Source organism: Trematomus bernacchii, unplaced genomic scaffold (genome assembly GCF_902827165.1).
Source record: "Trematomus bernacchii unplaced genomic scaffold, fTreBer1.1, whole genome shotgun sequence".
NCBI classification, from domain to species: domain Eukaryota; kingdom Metazoa; phylum Chordata; class Actinopteri; order Perciformes; family Nototheniidae; genus Trematomus; species Trematomus bernacchii.
In genome coordinates this window covers 28344807-28364289 of record NW_022987720.1, presented here as the reverse complement: position 1 = coordinate 28364289, position 19483 = coordinate 28344807, and the positions used below count along the sequence as shown (strand labels likewise).

The 19483-nt window shown below is 41.4% G+C and overlaps 2 protein-coding genes and 1 non-coding gene across 5 annotated transcripts; all 3 read left to right on the top strand.

The window, feature by feature from the left end:
- The first annotated feature begins 1607 nt into the window (after positions 1–1607).
- Positions 1608–1680, top strand: trnar-ccu. The gene has a single exon. It is a non-coding gene; the product is annotated as a tRNA-Arg (tRNA).
- A 192-nt stretch (positions 1681–1872) lies between these two features.
- plbd1 (phospholipase B domain containing 1) lies at positions 1873–19029 on the top strand. Of its 3 annotated transcripts, none has more exons than XM_034142733.1 (12): positions 1873–2078; positions 3210–3432; positions 4320–4403; positions 5261–5402; positions 7069–7209; positions 8705–8849; positions 8962–9162; positions 9307–9447; positions 9539–9724; positions 10125–10231; positions 11134–11341; positions 19012–19029. In XM_034142733.1, exons 1-11 carry the CDS (start codon positions 2009–2011, stop codon positions 11308–11310), a joined length of 1617 nt encoding a protein of 538 aa, XP_033998624.1. In that variant the 5' UTR covers positions 1873–2008; the 3' UTR covers positions 11311–11341; positions 19012–19029. The 3 variants fall into 3 exon arrangements, with proteins under 3 accessions (XP_033998624.1, XP_033998625.1, XP_033998623.1); XM_034142734.1 differs by lacking the exon at positions 19012–19029 and adding an exon at positions 18983–19000 and having other exon boundaries at positions 11134–11310; XM_034142732.1 differs by lacking the exon at positions 19012–19029 and adding an exon at positions 12575–13138 and having other exon boundaries at positions 11134–11310.
- Positions 14423–18974, top strand: LOC117492466 (tumor necrosis factor receptor superfamily member 13C-like). Its single transcript, XM_034142737.1, has 3 exons — positions 14423–14649; positions 15379–15561; positions 18506–18974. The coding sequence occupies exons 1-3, from the start codon at positions 14547–14549 to the stop codon at positions 18790–18792; spliced, it is 573 nt and encodes a 190-aa protein (XP_033998628.1). The 5' UTR covers positions 14423–14546; the 3' UTR covers positions 18793–18974.
- Positions 19030–19483: the final 454 nt, after the last annotated feature.

Below are 19483 nucleotides of genomic sequence, written 5' to 3'. Positions count from 1 at the left end.
ATCCCCTCCCATCTTCAGAGCAATCTGACTATTATAACATTAGCGTTAAGAAAGCTTACTTAAATATCTGCCACGACATAAGTAACCGGATCAGAGTAACATTAAGTACAGTCCGCGGCACTGTGAGTGCAGACGTAGATGTGTCTCATTATCATTCATATCATATCACATCATAATGTATCATATATTTCCTTATTTGAGTCAGCTTCTTGAGCCGTATCTGGCCGTGCAACACTCACAGTGTCACATACTGTATGCAGAAGTATTATTTTAAGCAACACATTAAATTGACGAAACACTCGAGTCAAATTCTCCTAATTAAAGTCAGATCCACTCGTGTCTTGGACGGGGCAGTGATTTCATAAACCTGTTAATGTACGCATTCAAACACTTTTTCTTTTACCAGCTGTATTCACCTTGCAGGTGCAGCTATGTGGCTTTTATCCTGGGTAAAGTGTTTAAGTCATGGATGTTTAAAGTTTAACTTCCTCATATTTGACTAATATTAAAGTTCACTTTTCATTCAGGAAGTATGACGCTGCGCTGTCAGTACGCTTCTCCGTGTTTGAGATTGGTCGAATGCTCCAAATACCACCCCTTTCATGTGACGCGCACCTAACTAGATAGGACACGGCGGCTTGAGCGATCCACTTGATATCCAGCGTCGTAGTACAGTTTAGCGCCAGCGCGTATGTTTTGGATTACGCCAACCGGCTAACTCCAACATATCCAGGTTAAGTTGAACCAGCTTCGTAGTACAGGCCTCAGATAAAACTCAAGAGCATAACATCAGATCTCAGCAGTAAAACAGCATAAATCACACATTTGGTTAATTAGCTCAAACCCTGAGAAAGAGTGATAGGTATATTTATGTATTTGCTATTTATATACCACAAAAGACTCATTATGTTAAGGAAAACTTTATTTAATGTATATATAAATGAACTTGCTGTTCAGTTGGATCAATGTGCTGCTGCTGCTGGGCTCTCCCTCCATAGTTAGGTGAAGTTTCCGATTTATGCTGATGATCTTGTTCTATTGTCTCTAACTGAACAACAACAACAACAACAACAGCAGCTAGATATAATACAAAAGTACCGTAAGAACTGGCAGTAAATATGAAGAAAATGTAATGATTTTCCACAAAACACCCCAGAGGATAGTAGAACAAATACCAGTTTTTCATAAATAACAACAAGAATAAAAAATAGCAACATGAAATTAAGTATAAAGTATTTACAGATCATTTTGGTTATACATTTCCCAAATGACCAAATAGTAGTGAACAAGTAAGAATAATTATTTCCGTATTTATTTCTGTATTTAATCATACATTTATTTATGAATGTATTAATTTATACTTATGTCATGTTCCGTCCTCCATAGAGGGCAGAATCACATCATAAAACACTGTCCTGAGTAAGTGTTCTCCTGCACAGATCCCTGAACTCAACATCATATATTTTACAAGTTGATATAAATGGCCTTAAACCTACAAAATAAAGCTCCAAATAACTTAACGGTCTTTTTATACCATCAGTAAAAAAGGCCTGAGTCCTTTATATGAATCTATAAATAGCTCTATGACGTATTTGATATGCCGCGTAGCCCCAGTGGCCTAATGGATAAGGCACTGGCCTCCTAAGCCAGGGATTGTGGGTTCGAGTCCCATCTGGGGTGAACCGTTTTTGATTTCCAAATGAGCCCTAAAACACATAAACACTAAATTACTGTAAGCTGACTATAAATTGCCCTCTTCTTGCAAACTCAATGTTACTTAAACCTCTCCTACCTCTCAAAGGGCACACATGTAATGTAGTTCCCGTTTTCTCCGGCATGCAGCCAATCAGGAAAGGTTTCGCTCAACACTCACTCACTCAGGTTGCTTTGGACTTTCCCTCCCTCCGCCATACAGTAAGACTGATTTCCTTTTTGCCTGAACAACTTCAGGAAGATCAGCGTCTCCAATCTGCAGTCAATTCAACTTTCTGACGGTGTTTCCACAGCCATGCCGTCAGTAAACCGACTGTATGTGTTTCTTTTGTTTACCGTGGCTTCGACCATCGCCTCTGCTGACAGTAAGTAGTCCGTGTTTATGTGAAATCTCGGGTAGTAATCTCAGGATTTAATGGGTTAACTTCAACAGATAGTGGTTACCTGTAAGCAAGCATGGACCTTTGTATACATTGTGCTCGCGCTTTCTGTCAACTGTTGTGACTTATGGTGTGACCACTTGAGTTGAATTTGTTTTTCTTACCTATTCTTACACACAGTTTACAGGGTAATCGCCAGATTTACAAGGCTTCTGCCACTGAAATGTTTAAGCTTTAACTTTCATTTTCGTTTAATTCATTAATCGTATTAATTAGTACACAAGAACACAAAGAAGAAGAAATTCAGACATGCATGGGGAGGATATTTTAAGTGAATGTGACATGTAGTCTTGTGACCCCTTTGTAGAAAAAGCAATACACAGTGTTGATGCACCAATATACTATCATACAAGTAATATAGGCCAGCACAACCCAAAAAAGAAATATCAATATTAGTCAATTGTCAGATGTACTCAACATAGGACCTCATCTTCAACAGTATTGTCTTTTTCAGCTTACATGACTGTTGTGTAGACATTTTGTTGTCTCCTCAGCAGAGATGGCACAAGTACACACATCCTTTACTCAAGTAGAAGTACAGCATAGATACTCGGGTTTAAAAATACTCTGGTAAAAGTAGAAGTACTGACTAAACTTCTTTACTCAAGTACAAGTAAAGAAGTATGGGCTTCGAAAAGTACCCATAACTACCAGCTGTTTTAAAGAGTACCTGACCTCCCTTTATATTAATAGAACAATATTGTCATTGTTAGCTAATGAATGTTTCCATGCTGAACAACGGCAACATGACAAAGTTTTCATTGGTCCCTCTTCTTTAGAGAAGACCAGGAAATTATGGATACACGGATCGTGTTCAAATCAATAGGCACGCAATGACTCTAAATAATAATGATGAATCCAAACACACATTCAAACTAAAGGAACCAGCCTGTTTGGAAAATGTAAGAAGTCAAAGTAAAAAGTCGTCAGAAAAATAAGTAGTGGAGTAAACTACTGATACCAGAACAATGTACTTAAGTACAGTAACGAAGTATTTGTACTCCACTACTTCCCACCTCTGCTTCTCAGTGCTAATGTTGTGTGATTTATTCTCAGAGATGACAGCAGCCACGGTGTACTGGGACCCCGAACACAAGCTGGTCCTGCTGAAGGAGGGGGTGCTGGAGACCGGGGGGGGTGCGTACGGGTATCTGAATGACACCCTGTCCACCTCAGGCTGGAGCATCCTGGAGATCCGTGCCGGGTACGGGAAGACCCCTGAAACCGATGAGGTGACCTTCTTCCTGGCCGGCTACCTGGAGGGCTACCTGACGGCCCAGTGAGTCTCTATGTGCTGTCTTGTTGCTCTCTTTGGAGGAAATGCTTAAGAGAAACTGATAAATGATTCATCATGGACAAAGTGTGTCTTTTGTTATATTTAATAAAGTAATAAAGAAAGTCAATATACAAGTGAAATCGATCCCAAATGTAGGAACAGAGCTACTTCCTCCTCAGAGGATAGAGAAGTTCTGCACCCCGAACACAGCTTACAGTCTCACTATATAGGAGAGAAAAGCCAACTGGTCCCACACTTGAAGTCCCTTAGGCATCATCTAAACATCCCCACCATTACACCATAAACTTAACCATTTGCATATCCCCCTTTTACACTTCCTTTTGCCCTCCAGAAATGTAAATCCTCAACATATGTCTCTGTTAAACACATACAAGACTAAAAATACAATTTAACAGTGTAAAAGGCAACCAGAGTATAAGACTATATGTTTTAAATGATTATATGATAATTTGACACAACATTCTCCAAATAGAGACCTTTCAATCTACAACGTATTTTAATGCCACTGAAACAGCTATTAATCCAGCATGTGTGGTGCAGTGGGTTGTGTGTTGGTTTTCGGATCAGGTGGTCACAGGTTCAAACCCCACTGCAATCAGCATGTCGTTGTGTCCCTGCGCAAGACACTTCACCTCAAATTGCTCCTGTGGGGATTGGCCACAGTATTGAGTATGTAAGTCGCTTTGGATAAAAGCATCTAACAAGTGACATGTAATGTAATATGTGATACAAGGTTGTAAAAACATATTAAAAAAGGATAGAAAAAGTGGTGACAGGTCACATTTACAGATAAGATGCAGGGTTTAAGGCGTTTACAGTTTTTGTTATTTTGATTTCATTTATTTTATATGCATTTTCTTCCTCCCCAGGCAGATGATGGACCACTACACCAACATGTATCCGCAGCTGATCCACGACCCAAAGATCCTCGAGCCAGTTCAGAGTTTCATGTCGTGAGTTTGTTCTCTTTTCCTTTTAAAAAATCAAAACCACAGCAGCAGCAAAACATACGTTCACTTTTATCATATCCTCTTTTCAGTGGCCAGACATTTTAACTGACAACATTTTCATTTCTGCCACCCTTCTTAATAAAAACAACAACAAATGCCAGAGTTTGGTGGTGTAGCATTTGATGGGAGTTTGTAACTGTTTCAAGGAGATTAATTGTCCTTTGAGGTCTCCTCGCCAAAATAAACAGACCTGGTGATTAAAACCGGTATCTGTGTGACCCTGAGTGGCTATGGGCTAAAGGCAAACGTTTGCTCTGTTTATTACTCTGATATCCTAAAGTTCAGACACCCGATGACTAAAGTCCTTCATTTAGTTAGATATTTATTGCAAAACTAATCGTGCATGGTGAAAGTGTGGCTTGAACACTGGATAAAACGTCCATTTGAGTCAGCTTCTGGCTAGCATTTGCTTTTTCTCCTGATAACCTAAAATGCAGACGTACGATGACTTCTGGTTTGTAAATCGTTGGGAAACATTTCGAATAATATAAGTAGGCCTACACAACTTTTTTTTACTATTTCTCTTACGGCATTTGGCTTCTCTTGTCCAGAGTGTATTTATATGGTAAGCATTATTGGTTAGGAAGAGGGAAAACAGAACATTATTTAGCTGAAACCTTTTAAGTTGCAGTGTTTAAAATATGAACCAAAGGGATATTATTTCATTCATAGTATGATTCCAGTTTATTTACATGTTGGACTTCACGTCTTCAGAGTCTTTGACGATGAGTGTTTGGCATTAAATAATTCTAATGAGCAATGACAACAGTTGATTGCAAATGTTGCTGTTGGGCGTGTAGGAAGCAGGACTCGTGGACCAGAGAGCAGGTGAAACTGAACAAGAGCTCTGATCCTCTGTGGAGACACGCCGGCTTCATCGTGGCTCAGATGGATGGACTGCAAGCAGGAGTCGCAGAATGGGCCAAGAAACAAGGGAAAAAGGTATAAAAGCCACATAATTATAACATTATCTTATTGAAACTCTTTTGTAAACCGGCTCTTTTACATGTATAGAAGCAAACTATTCTTCACGTCAAAAATATGCCACAACAAGAGTGAAACAAAGTGCATAAAATGTATAAACCAATAGGAAACATCAGGGTTGAAGTATATACATAACACATAGAAGTTCCCTAACAAAGCAGTCTCCATGAATGTATGAATATGAAGTTTATCTTCCGCTTTAAGATACTTATAATGTTTTAAAGCTTTAAATAGGGCTCTGCCAAGTTCTTATTTAAAATGAGGAACCTCCAATTCACACCAAACTTGTGACTAATTTACAGGGTTCGGACGGGTGCTGGAAATCCTTGAAAATGCTTGAAATTTTATGAGGTGTTTTCAAGGTTTGAAAAGTGCTTGAATTTTGGGAATGGTGCTTGAATTTGGGATAAAGTGCTTGAAATTGTAAATGCTTTACTTCGCTTTTTAGATTAAAAGAAAATAAAGAAGTCGGAGCGCGCTTAATTGCTTCGCTTTTACATAAAACAGCTCCGCTCCGGCCTGATGACAAGTACCTCCGGATTTGAGCTGTGAACGAGTACTTTGATCTGGTCAATTTTTGGCGGGAAACTCAGATCATTGTGACAAAGATTGACATCAGGGCACAGGTCAGAACTAGGGCTACATACAATAGAAGGTCCAGGATGAACATGCACATTGCCCGATATCATCAGTAGTAATACAATCAGAGCACGGCCAAGAGATAGCAGTGAGTCACAATGCCTAGTTTGTTTTGTGGGCACATTGACAGTGGGATGTAACGTAATCATCTTGTGTAGAGACCTCATAATCACACATGATAGTAGTGGCGGTTCGCATTTGTTATGCGCAGGACGGGGGTAGGGAGGTGGCGAATAACGCAAGGAAAAAGCAGTACAGTTTGGGATTAGCCATTGTTAGTCCAGTGAAGGTAGGAAGCAGCACTCACCCAGAGGTCAACAGTCCTTGGTTGTCCAAGTTGTATAGCATAAAGAACATCTGATTTAATGTGAGGTAGGGAAATAATCATTTGAGTATAAGTATGTGTGTATAAATATGTAATTTACAACAGCTGTAAAATGCTTGAAAATGCATCTTGAAAATGCTTGAAAAGTGCTTGAACTTGACTTTGGAAAAGGTGTAAGAACCCTGCATTTATCACAGTTTGTTTCACTCTATAAATGTAAAGAGACATGAGATTATAGGTCTTATGTTTGCTCTGTAGATCAAAAGAAGATGCATATTTTCCAAAAGTTAGTTATAATCCAACAAATGATACTACTGTTGGTGCCAAAAGTGTCTTGTTACTATCAATGAAACTGACAATATTGCTGGATAACAATTTAAAACATTGTCTTTATTGCATCTACACCTCACATACTATTGTTTTATTGTGTTAAGCAACAATTTAAGTTAAATTATATATTTTTGATGACGCATAAACTTAAAAACGCAGCTTAGGAAGTGCAGATATGGAATGAAAATCTCCTGAATTCAGTGATTTAAGCTATGAACAGTTGTTTTGTAAGTTATATAATATTGTGTGGGTGGCTTCTTACTATGGAAGCAGCACTACTAGTCATTTCCCTTTGCTGACCAGCATCTGTTTATCTGGTTGTTCCCATAGCCGCTGTCCCTGTTTGCGATCCAGTTCCTGAATGCGGTGGGGGACCTCCTGGATCTGATCCCAGCTCTGCACCGCTCCTCCAACCCTCCGCTCAGAAACTACAAACTCCCAGGGATGGGACACTGCTCTGCTCTCATCAAGGTCAAAGGGCAACACATATCATGCCTGTTACATACTCTACATTAGGCTTATGTAAATCAAAGAGTAGACGAAAGAGTCAAGCACACATTAATAGAATGGTGCATAAGGTGTTTTCATCAAAGCTCCTGTGTACAAAATATTGTTGAGCACTAGCAAATACATTATGTACCAGCTTTTGCAATCTCAATCTCAATCTTTATTTATTTATATAGCACAATTAAAACAACCTCAGTTGACCAAAGTGCTGTACAGGCAATAAATACAATATAAAATAACACAAGTTGAATCCAAAAGGACGTTCATGCTGTATGTCAAACTTTAAAGGGCCCATGTCATGGCCATTTCCACTGATCATAATTTCATTGTTGAGGTATACTAAAATAGATTTATATTGTGCAATTTTCCAAACTCACATTGGTTTCTCATACAGCATCTCTGTAAACTACGTGTATTCACTGAATTTCACTCTCTGCCTTTAACGGCTCGTTGTAGCTCCAATAGCTCCAGCCCCCACCCTCCCTGTGAGCACAGTGTGCTCTGATTGGTCGGGACGTTGTGAATCGCGCTGAGCTCCGTTGAGGTGTTGTTTCCTTGTTAGCGATACACAGCCAAACACAGCCAAACTCATCCTGAGCACACACAAACTCACAGCCGGATTAAAAACAATAAGTGTGGCTTGATATTGAGTAAGAAAAAGGTTGATAAACGCTGTGAGAATGGGTCTGCAGAGAGAATTTTGCCGCGATCCCAACTGTCTGTTATCAGCCTGCAGCCAGGGAGGAGAAATCAGCTGAGCTGCCTGTGTGTGAGGAAGTCCGTAGATTGGTCAATTTGGACCAATCAGCGGGGGCTTAACGTAACGGCTCCGCGGACGTAACGTAACGGCTCCACGGATTGGTCCATTTCGTTCCGGGTACGGCATGACATCATGCCGTACCCGGAACGAAATGGAAGAATCAAATGGACAATGACGTATCTCCAACGAGGCGTTTTGGGGAGGTATTTTCTGTGTTAGAGTTTTACTCGCTACAGGGTGTACTTTGAGGGTTTGTGACTCTGCACACCGTTTACATGCATAAAAACCTTCATAACACACAAGGGGACGGGTAATAACCGGAAAAGCATGACATGGGCCCTTTAAATAGAAAAATGTGTCTTCTATGTTTTTTTTACCCTTGTAATGTAGCCTGATATTCAAAGATGCAAAGGTTTTGTTGTTATGAGCACAAGAGCTACAGCATAGTTGGCACTAAAACACATAAGTAAAAGATATTGTGGGTTTCTTTGGAAACATAACAAAAGGGTCCATGTTGCAAAAGAGCTAAAAGACTTGTTTACCTCTCATCCTAAACTGTATCTTAGCATGAAGTATAACCCTGAGGTGCTGAGTCATGTGATCCACATTGACACAAATACCAGTCAGTGCTGACACAGGAATACCATATCGACTGTTGAGTCTTACTCCACTTCACTGTTTGCTGTTTGCACCCTTCAGATGTTGCCTGGCTTTGAGAATCTCCTGTTTGCCCACTCCAGCTGGTACACTTACGCTGCCACAATGCGGATCTACAAACACTGGGATTTCCACATCACTGAGCCCCACACAGCCACTGGGAAACTGTCCTTCAGCAGCTACCCTGGTACGTAGGAATTCACCATAACAAGAATTCCTCAAAGATAACATTGGTGACATCGCATCGATTTGCAATCAAAGTTTTCCAGATTGTCAGAAAAGGTTATCTTTCTCTCCAGGTTTCCTTGTGTCTCTCGATGACTTCTACCTCCTGGGCAGTGGTCTGATGATGACCCAGACCACCAACAATGTCTTTAACTCCTCCCTGTTTGACTCGATCACTCCTAACAGCCTGTTTGCATGGCAGAGGGTCAGGCTGGCTCACAGTTTGGCACATACCGGAGAGGAGTGGGCCAAAACCTTCTCCATGTACAACTCTGGTGAGTCCTAATGGGTATAAAGCACTAAAGGCAGTAACAGCAACCTGCAAAAGCAATTTGAGTAGCCCTGGGCTAAAGGCTACATTCGCCACTACTAGCATGCATGGAATAAAACACAAGATGTATCTGTATCTGCTTGCTTAGGTACCTACAACAACCAGTACATGGTGTTGGACAGGAGCAAGGTGAAGCTGGGCCACAGTGTTGAAGACGGAGCTCTGACGGTGGTGGAGCAGATCCCCGGGCTGGTGGAGTATTCTGACCAATCACAGGCTTTGCGCAGAGGTAACATCAGATCTTTTTCCCCTGTTTTCTTCTGTAGTTTTTTTTTACATTTTTAAGACTTTCTCTTTCTCTTTGCCTCCATTTTCCACAGGTTACTGGCCCTCCTACAACGTTCCTTTCCACCAGAAGATCTACAAGATGAGTGGGTATGGAGAGATGTGGGAGGAGTACGGAGAAGACTTCTCGTACGATCTCTGTCCAAGAGCCAAGATCTTCCGCCGTGACCAGGCTGATGTTAAAGACATGGACTCCTTGAAGCACATCATGAGGTCTAATGGTGTGTGGATCAGTTTGTTTGGTTATGACCATTATATGTATATAATAAGGGGACGTTGTCACCGTTACGTCACCTGTTTCTTTAAAAAATGTATCCTTAAGTGATCAAATGCGGACAGGTTTGTTGATTTGACAGAAGCGAGGCCTGTCGGATACGGAGTCATGCTAGCTCTACCTACCTAGCTTGGTTAGCAAGGTGCATCTGTAACTGTGTGAAAGCTAATTCAGTAGCATAAGATTCACTATTCAGATCTTATTTCTCTTCTTGTTATTCAATTTCTTCCGTTCATTCTTTGCTGTCTAACTACTACAGGATATTTAACCATGTGGAGGCAACACTTCTGCTCGAAATTCCATATTGAGCACATTTAATGTTCTTACTATTTTTTGCTCGTTTGCAGACTACAAGAAGGATCCATACTCTAAGGGGGATCCATGCAAGACCATCTGCTGCCGTGGCGACCTGAGGGCAGACAAACCTTCACCAGGAGGATGCTACGACACTAAGGTAGCGCCCGTCCCCACACTGATCTCACATGACACTGATGACGCATTTTGTAGGCCGACCTTGTAGGTAGCATTGCAAGGGCTCCCTCGCCAAGAAGAAATGGGATTTTTTTTGTGCAGAAAATAAGACATGGGGCAAATACATGTTTATGATATTTACAAGCTAAAGGTCGGCATTATGACGTGTAGTATTTCATTTTGTCACTTGCTGGCAACCCCTGTTTTAAAGACACATAGAAGCTTCAGACAGGGCGGGAGTGGTTCAGTCTGTAGGGGATTGGACTTTGGACCGAAGGGTTGCCGGTTCACGTCCCCGATCGGACCAAAAAAATACGGAGTGTGGACTGGTACTGGAGAGGGGCTAGTTCACCTCCTGGGCCACTGCCGAAGTGCCCTTGAGCAAGGCACCTAACCCCCAACTGCTCACTGGCGCCAGCTAGACTGGCTGCCTCCGCTCTAACCTCTCAACTGCATGTGCATGTGTGTATATAACCGTGTGTGTATTTGTAAATGTATGTGCATGTTCTAAAAAGTGTGTACTGTGTGTACTATATGACCAGTATAAAAACACATGTGTGTGTACGACAGAGTGGAAACTGAATTTCTCCCTCGGGGGATTAATAAAGGTCCATCTTCTTCAGTCACCAGTGTGGTATTTACTGATATATTTTATTTTGTACAACAAAACGTTTAAACCTCCTAAGCTTCGGTTAACCTCAGACCTTATTTCAGGACTCTAACCAATAACACGTTAAAACAAATATTGACTTGGAGACAAAGGAACCAAAAGTGGAAAAATGCTAACTAATTTCCGGTTTTAGGACTCATTTCTGCACCACTCTATAGAGACCAAATGTCTTTTATCTCAGATTCTCTCTGATCTCTGTGTTGTTGTTGGTCCAGGTGACAGATTTCCACATGGCTGGAGAGTTTGCTGCGGAGGCGGTGAACGGGCCGACGACACAGGACGGACTCCCGCCGTTTGAATGGGATAAATTCAGCAGCATGAGCCACCAGGGTCTGCCGCAGTTCTACAACTTCACCTTCGTCAGGATGCGGCCTCTTATCTTCAAGCCATGAGGTGTGGGTGTGTGTGTGTGTGTGTGTGTGTTAGAGATGGGCGAGTCCTGATTCATCCGGATCATTAACCCGGATCCTAGAAATGAGCTGGTCGTGACGAGTCTCCCCTCTCCATTAACCCGAGTCCTTTGAGTCCCACACTTGGTGTGACGTACAAATTAAAACTATAAATTGCGTCACTCGCTACTCTCTTTATAAAATGTAAAATCACATTACAACGTACCCCAGTCCATCTGCCTACCCTTTAGCAAGTAGGATAGCTGCCTGCCAGAAGTTATCGTTTGGCTCAGGGGAGGGGACGCGGATCAGTGAAACTTCCTGCAGACTCGTGGGGACTCAGAGGAGCCGACGGCTCCTAACCGTAATAGCATAGCAGATCCACAGATTCATACTCGTCATGTGCACGAGCATAGCCCCTCCTCCAGCACCCGGCTCCCGCGGCTATATTATGCACGAGTCAACAGCAGACTCGCAGATTCGCAAATCCTGACTCACTGTGCAAAATACAGCAGACTCGTGCGGACTCAGAGCCGTAACCGTATAGCAGCAGATCCAGAGATCCAACAGACTCGTCGTCATGCACGAGTCAACAGCAGACTCAGATTCGCAAATCCTGACTCACTGTGCAAAACACAGCAGAGCAGACTCGTGCGGACTCAGAGCCGTAACCATATAGCAGCAGATCTAGAGATCCAGCAGACTCGTCCTCATGCACGAGTCAACAGCAGACTCAGATTTGCAAAATAACCCTTTTTTTTGTGATCAACATTTTTTATTAAAGCAAAATACACTGTGTAGCGGAGGTTAATATAGCGTCAGTTTAATATGCTCGTGAAATGCAACACGTTTTCGGTTTCACCGATAGGATTTCTACGGTCTTGGTGATGCTGACTCATATGACTCAAATGACTCGTATGATCCGGATCTCTTCAATGACTGACTCCTGAGTCCGTAAAAGGATCCGGATTTGCCATCTCTAGTGTGTGTGTGTGTGTGTGTGTGTGTGTGTGTGTGTGTGTGTGTGTGTGTGTGTGTGTGTGTGTGTGTGTGTGTGTGTGTGTGTGTGTGTGTGTGTGTGTGTGTGTGTGTGTGTGTGTGTGTGTGTGTGTGTGTGTGTGTGTGTGTGTGTGTGTGTGTGTGTGTGTGTGTGTGTGTGTGTGTGTGTGTGTGTGTGTGTGTGTGTGTGTGTGTGTGTGTGTGTGTGTGTGTGTGTGTGTGTGTGTGTGTGTGTGTGTGTGTGTGTGTGTGTGTGTGTGTGTGTGTGTGTGTGTGTGTGTGTGTGTGTGTGTGTGTGTGTGTGTGTGTGTGTGTGAGATTGAATTGCAGTCTGTCTGATGCTTTCAGAGTAATTCATTGTGAGAGTCAGAATTGCGTCCGGCAGACAAATGCTTTCTTTATAAGGATTTGCATTTTCTTAGTAACAGTCATTTCCTTCCAACTGATGAAATCTCAAACTTCACACCAGATTTATAATCAGTATTTATATTATTTTGGTACCTGCAGCCATTTGTGCCTTAACCACTGTGAGTTACTTGATTGATTTTATAAATGGCTAAATCAATGCACTAAATCAGTGGTTATCTGTAACCCTTTTTTGAAATGCTTAAATGTCTGTTATGTGCCAACACTATCGTTACTATGGTAAATGAATCACTCGATGTAATCCTCAGGGCTGGTGATCTGCTCTAGTGCTGTGATTTATGAGCAGTTTTTCGTGTGCAAAATGAAAATCCTCAGGTTTCTCTTTTTGATTTTGATGTGTAACACTGCAAATCTGTTTCATGCCAACATTTGATGTGCTAATTGTTTATTAAAGTTTTACAGCACAGTCCTGTCTCCTTACTTGACTTGTGTAACAGTGACTCTTGGTTTGACTTTGTATTGCTGCTGTCAATAACAAGAAGTTAAAGGTGACCTATCATGCTAAATGCACTTTTGTACGTCTTTTATACATGAATATGTGTCCCCGGTGTTCCAGGGAACTCACCAAGTGTCAGAAAACACAACCCTCTCTATTTTCCTCCATACCCAAATCTCTAAAAAAGGGGCTGCAACGGATCTGATAAAAACTGATCCAGATTTGACGTCTGACGTCAGGACGGCTGAGCTGACCTATCAGGGGAATGAGAGGTTGCCGTGGCATGGTAACAGCATGGTAACACGACGCTCGTAACTCGGCCCCCTCCTTTGCAGGGGGGCGTGGTCAGCTGCAGCGCATGCAAAGACAGGGTGGAGGAAAGCTAAATAGAGCGAAATGAGGCATGGCTAAAATGCATGATCTGTTTTTTGAAAAAGAAAACGTATAAATATACCTTATATAGGTATGGCCCTACAATATATTATTCAAATATAGCATGATAGGTCCACTTTAAGGAGAGTGTTGCAAAGCTCAACAGCTGTAATATAATTTAGAGCCACAAATATTAATGTGTAGTTCATGAAAACGCATGCATTACATGAAAGAGAGGTTTTATGTTTTAGAAGCCTGTGGCATCATATGTATTATTTTCTGTCACTCAAACAGTAATTAAACCTGATCAGCAGTCACAAAAGTTAAAAAATATACTTGTTATTTATTTACATAGTTCATCCATATCCATGTAAATAAATAAAATAAATAAATCAAACGGCATTTGAAATTTAAACATTTTTAGATTAATACAAAAAATCATAAATAGACTAAAATGTGTTATTAAATAACTTTCCAATAAAAATAATCAAAAAATATAATGATTTGTAAAAGAATTTCAATTCATATAATAACTAAATGTTTTAAGGGGTGATAATTAAAATGAAATAAACTAACATTATATTAGAGCTGATGAAGGTGAAAGCTAAAGTATCTTAACAACTCAAATAGTTGAATGAATCAATATCGTTGCCAATTAACCATGTAGACAAACAGTAAAATGCTCGTAGATGACTGCAATATTTAATCAAAACTAAGGAACTTAGAGGTCGAGACCTCATTGTTTTTTAACAGAAACGGTGCGTTCTGTCTCTTTCTCTTTGCCCCCCGGGGACGCATGCAGTGAGTCACCCTTTCCTTTGAGATGGAGGAACTGAAACGTCTGTTAGGCACTCTGCATTAGTTTCATTATTCCCCCCCCTCGCAGCCCTCCTCTGTGTCTCACGGTTTTCTGTCTTCAGCGACACGTTTTCTTCCTTTTAGTTTGTGTCTTAAACCATATACGATCAGGGAGACAGCAGCAGGTCTCCACATTGCTTCTTCAGCCATGGTCAAGAAAGACTGTCCTGCTGGCAAAACGTGGGATAGGCTCGTGGACACGTGTGTCAGTGACAAGACGGAAACCAGACCTGAACCTGGACTAACAACAGGTGAGTTTCACTAAAGAGATATATCATGTCGAACTCAAACCTATCTTCCGAGCGGAGTTGTTTTGTTAGGTTTTGTCTCAAAACCTCTTTGAGTTAGTCGTGGTGTTGGCCTTAGTAGGACTTGACATCTTCAAAGTCAAAGTCAACTTTATTGTCAATCTTTCAGTTTGTGTGTACAGACAGAGAGATCGAAATACCGTTTCCCACAATCCCGTATACAAAAAATACAGATATATAAAAATATGTATACAAATATGTATATCCTATATATACACAATCAACAGACACATTTATGCATACGCACACATGAAGACATAAATAAAAGCACAACAATCAATATATACAAAATAACAGTCACTTCAATATCTTTGGGACATTAGTGCAAGATTGTTCTGGTTACTTTCTGATGTTGACTTGTATTTTTTCTTGCAATTGAATAGATGTGTTCAATCAGGGCTCTGCAATGAGTGTTGCTAGATAACGCCTTAGATTATAACGTTATATGACATCAGTGTTGACCTTTTCTGGTTTTAAATGCTTCATTGGGAATGTGAATTTTGTTAAGGTAGTTATTAATGAACTATAAATAAGTCACTGCTCCTAGTACTAGGATGGGTAAAAAGCAGAGAACACATGTCACTGTGTGTGCTGTGTGCATGGACATGTGTGACCAATAAAGAGGGCTTCATCCTCCAATTCTATTCTATCTAATGAACCTGTCCCCCTCAGAGCCTGCCCTGGCTGTGGTGGTGCAGCTGAGAGCCACGGCCCCCGCTGCCCGGGCCCCCCCACTGGTGCTGCTGGGTCCGGCCCTGTGGATCGTGGTGGTTCTGGCCACACTGGGCTCCATCCTGGCAGTCACTCTCTGGTTTATCATTTACAGACGCCAGACCAGGCACAGCGGCACCTCAGGTAAAGACAACTGTGGCATCGAGGATCAATATGATGTTCTTTAGTTTCAAGTTTCAGTTTCAAGGCTTTATTGTCATGTGTGCATAGCTACAGTGTAGTTATGACAATGCCAATCTTAGGTCACAGGCTCCTCCAACAGTGCAACACAATAAAACAGATAATAGTGCAGGTACATAGAATAGAATAGAATAGAAATAGTGCAGAATAGTCTATATACAGTAATTGGAATATTGATATATGAGTTGCAAACAGATGTTATGGATGTTCTTTCTACTAGAAAGCTGCAGCTGATTCAGAACGCTGCTGCTCGAGTCCTCACTAACACTAAGAAAGTGGATCACATCACTCCAGTTCTGAAGTCTTTACACTGGCTTCCTGTGTGTCAAAGAATTGATTTAAAAAATACTGCTGCTGGTTTATAAAGCTTTGAATGGTTTAGGCCCAAAATACATTTCTGATCTCCTGCTAAATTATGAACCATCCAGAACTCTCAGGTCTTCTGGGACTGGTCAGCTTTCTGTCCCCAGAGTCAGAACTAAACACGGAGAAGCAGCATTCAGTTATTATGCTCCAGATATCTGGAACAAACTACCAGAAACCTGCTGGTCCGCTGCAACTCTTACTACTTTTAAATCCAGGCTGAAGACTTTTCTTTTTGTCGCTGCTTTTAATTAAACTATTCACATCTTAAACTGCACTGTAACTTTTATCCATGTATTTTTTCTTTTAATGTTTATTTTATTATCTTTGCTTTTTAATGACTGTTTTTAAATGCCATTTTCTTAATATCTTTCATTTTTGTAAAGCACTTTGAATTGCCTTGTGTTGAAAGGTGCTATATAAATAAACTTGCCTTGCCTTGCCTTGCCTTTCAAAAGTTCAGGTGACTAACAATCTAATGGTCTGTGGGATGAAGCTGTCCCTTAGTCTGGTGGTTTTTGAGTTCTTCATATAAAAGTCAACATTTCCCAGAACACATTTCTGGAGTTTATTGAAAAGTCTTTGGAAAACAGAAAGCTTGAAAATGTTTGAAATAAGATACATATTGAAGAATTGACAGTTCAAAAGCAGCTACTGTATCTGTGGTTTTATTTTTGAAAATATCAGTGTCAATATCAACATTTTAGCATCTTACTAGGTAGCAGCTGCTATAGATATATAGATAGATCGACAGATAGATAGATAGATAGATAGATAGATAGATAGATAGATAGATAGATAGATAGATAGATAGATAGATAGATAGATAGATAGATAAATAGATAGATAGATAGATAGATAGATAGATAGATGGATAGATAGATAGATAGCAGCCTTATTGTGCTTTTTGGGGTTCTCCCTTTCCTGTAGTGTGTTATAAAGGTTTTTGTGCATATGAAAGATCTGCAAAGGCTGAAATACCAAAGTTCCCTCCAGAGTGAGTTTCTCTCCCACAAACTTTGGCTGAATCACCTCCATTGGACTCCCTTGTCTACTTCTGAGACATAATGACATCACTATGCAACACTCGCGCTTCTATTGGCTAGCGCTCCAACCCATTTTACGTGATAGGCTAAGAGGGGGTACATCTCTAAGCGGTTGATCAATCACAACAGAGCCGGCCAGCTAACCAATCGGAGCAGACTGGGCTCTGGTTTCAGACAGAGGGTGAAAAGAGGTGCTGCAGCACAGGCAGTATGAGAACAATAAAGAGCTTTTTGAACATTAGAGCATGGAGACATGTCCCAGTAGAGACACACCATGTGACTGTAAGCACGGGGTCTGACATGCAGAGTGTGCAACTGAGAGTCGTGTGGAGGAAATGGGGTCGCAGAAGGAAAGGTGATGAAGTGTGACGCTCATTACAGTAGAAACTCCACAGTTTCTGTTCTCTTCTTCTCCGCGTCCCATGGGTCAGCTATTCTGGTTTCAACACACATCCTGAAAGAGAACCACAGAGAACCACTAACAGCTTGCACTCCATCGTGTAACGGCTTTATCTTTAGGAGGGGCTTGGTGGACAGAAAGACATACATTTTTGTATCGATAAAGCCAGATATTTGAAATCTGCTGAGCTTTAAGTTTGTATAACATGCTGTTTAAAATTCTTGGCTTTGAAATAACCCTAACGGTCATGGGATCACCCTGCCATTATATACAGCCGTTTCTTTCCTTGTGCAGAGGAAGGCCTAGATCATGCTGAAATACTTGAGCTTTTCTCATTAATATGATAAATATGCCAACGTGACCGTCATTTATAATTGTCTGGAATGCGGCTCCTGCAGTCTTGACTCAGAAACAAATCAGATTATTGAGGAGACTAGTGTCCTTTTATCAATAGCGTGGCTTTTTTTCTCATTCAATAAATTGTCAACAATAGACCTTTATCCACAGGACAACCAGGAATGTAAAAAACTTGATAAGCATAGTGGAGGTATTCAGTTGCAATATAAGTTGTTGTGAAACACATGAAACCAGCGGGGATGTCCGGTGCCTTGCTCAAGGGCACCACGGCAGGGCAGGAGGTGAACTGGGACCTCTCCAAGTAACAGTCTACACTCCATATTTAGGTCTGGTCGGGGACTTGAACCAGCGACCCATACGGCTCACAGTCCAAGCCCCTACTGACTGAGCCATTACATTACATTGCATTTAGCTGACGCTTTTATCCAAAGCGACTTACAATAAGTGCATTCGACCAAGAAGATACAAACTTGAAGAAAACAGAATCATATAAGTACATCAGGTTTCATAGAGCCGAAACATTTCAAGTGCTACTCAACTGGCTTTAGATAAGCCAGTCCTTTGTTAGTATGTAAGTGCTTTGTTAGCAATTCTTTGTTAGTAATTCTATCGCTCGAAGTGGAGTCGAAAGAGATGAGTTTTCAGTCTGCACCGGAAGATGTGTAGGCTTTCTGCTGTATATCAGTGACCATCTAATATCCAGTTGTTTATTCTGTTGCAGAGGAAGCAGCACCTCAACAGCCTCTTCAGAAAACAGAGCCCCTCGCCGAGATCCACCCTCCGCCTCCAGAGATGTTTCAGAGAGCAGCATGGACCCCTTCTCCCTGTCCTCACCAGCACCCGGGGGCCCGAACAGGCTGCAGGTCGGAACAAGAGGGCTTCACTTTCTGCAGTGGCCCCTCAGAGCACGCCTGGCCAGAGGGGCCCAACATGCTGAGGGAGCACAGGGTCCCACTTCCTGCCACAGAGCTGGGTGGCACAGCGCTAGTTACAACCAAAACTATGTAGGGTGTGTGTGTGTGTGTGTGTGTGTGTGTGTGTGTGTGTGTGTGTGTGTGTGTGTGTGTGTGTGTGTGTGTGTGTGTGTGTGTGTGTGTGTGTGGAATGGCGTCATGCAATATATAACAGTCAGACCAATGCAAATTACTTAATTGTATTTTAAGTAGCCCGTGTGTGTGTGTGTGTGTGTGTGTGTGTGTGTGTGTGTGTGTGTGTGTGTGTGTGTGTGTGTGTGTGTGTGTGTGTTACTCAATCAAAGAGATACACACTGGCATTGAGAAAGCCTTTAATATAAGCCTTAAAAAATCTAGTACATTTAAGGGTTTTCTTAAGAGTTTAAAAAAAATCTTCAAAAAAATCTTTTTGTTCTCCAGAATATTGTGTGTGTGTGTGTGTGTGTGTGTGTGTGCACACGCACGTGCGTGCGTGTGTGTTTCTTAAAGTGGACCTATCATGCTATATTTAAATGATATATTGTAGGGCCATACCTATATAAGGTATATTTATACGTTTCTGTTTTCAAAATACCAAACAGATCATGCATTTTAGCCATGCCTCATTTCACTCTATGTGCTTTTTGCTGTCTACGGGTCTGATTCTGCTGACCACGCCCCCCTGCAGGAGAGGTGAGCCGTGCTCTGATCAGCTGCTGGGCTGTCAGAAGAGGGGGAGAAAAAGAGATCTCCGTCCTCGTGTTTTA

Coding starts and splice junctions, on each gene's coding strand:
- plbd1 (XM_034142733.1), top strand. CDS start 2,009: ATGCCGTCAGTAAACCGACTGTATGTGTTTCTTTTGTTTACCGTGGCT. Junction 8,850..8,961: donor GTCCTTCAGCAGCTACCCTG/GTACGTAGGAAT, acceptor CTTTCTCTCCAG/GTTTCCTTGTGTCTCTCGAT. Junction 10,232..11,133: donor GAGGATGCTACGACACTAAG/GTAGCGCCCGTC, acceptor TTGTTGGTCCAG/GTGACAGATTTCCACATGGC.
- LOC117492466 (XM_034142737.1), top strand. CDS start 14,547: ATGGTCAAGAAAGACTGTCCTGCTGGCAAAACGTGGGATAGGCTCGTG. Junction 14,650..15,378: donor TGAACCTGGACTAACAACAG/GTGAGTTTCACT, acceptor TGTCCCCCTCAG/AGCCTGCCCTGGCTGTGGTG. Junction 15,562..18,505: donor CAGGCACAGCGGCACCTCAG/GTAAAGACAACT, acceptor ATTCTGTTGCAG/AGGAAGCAGCACCTCAACAG.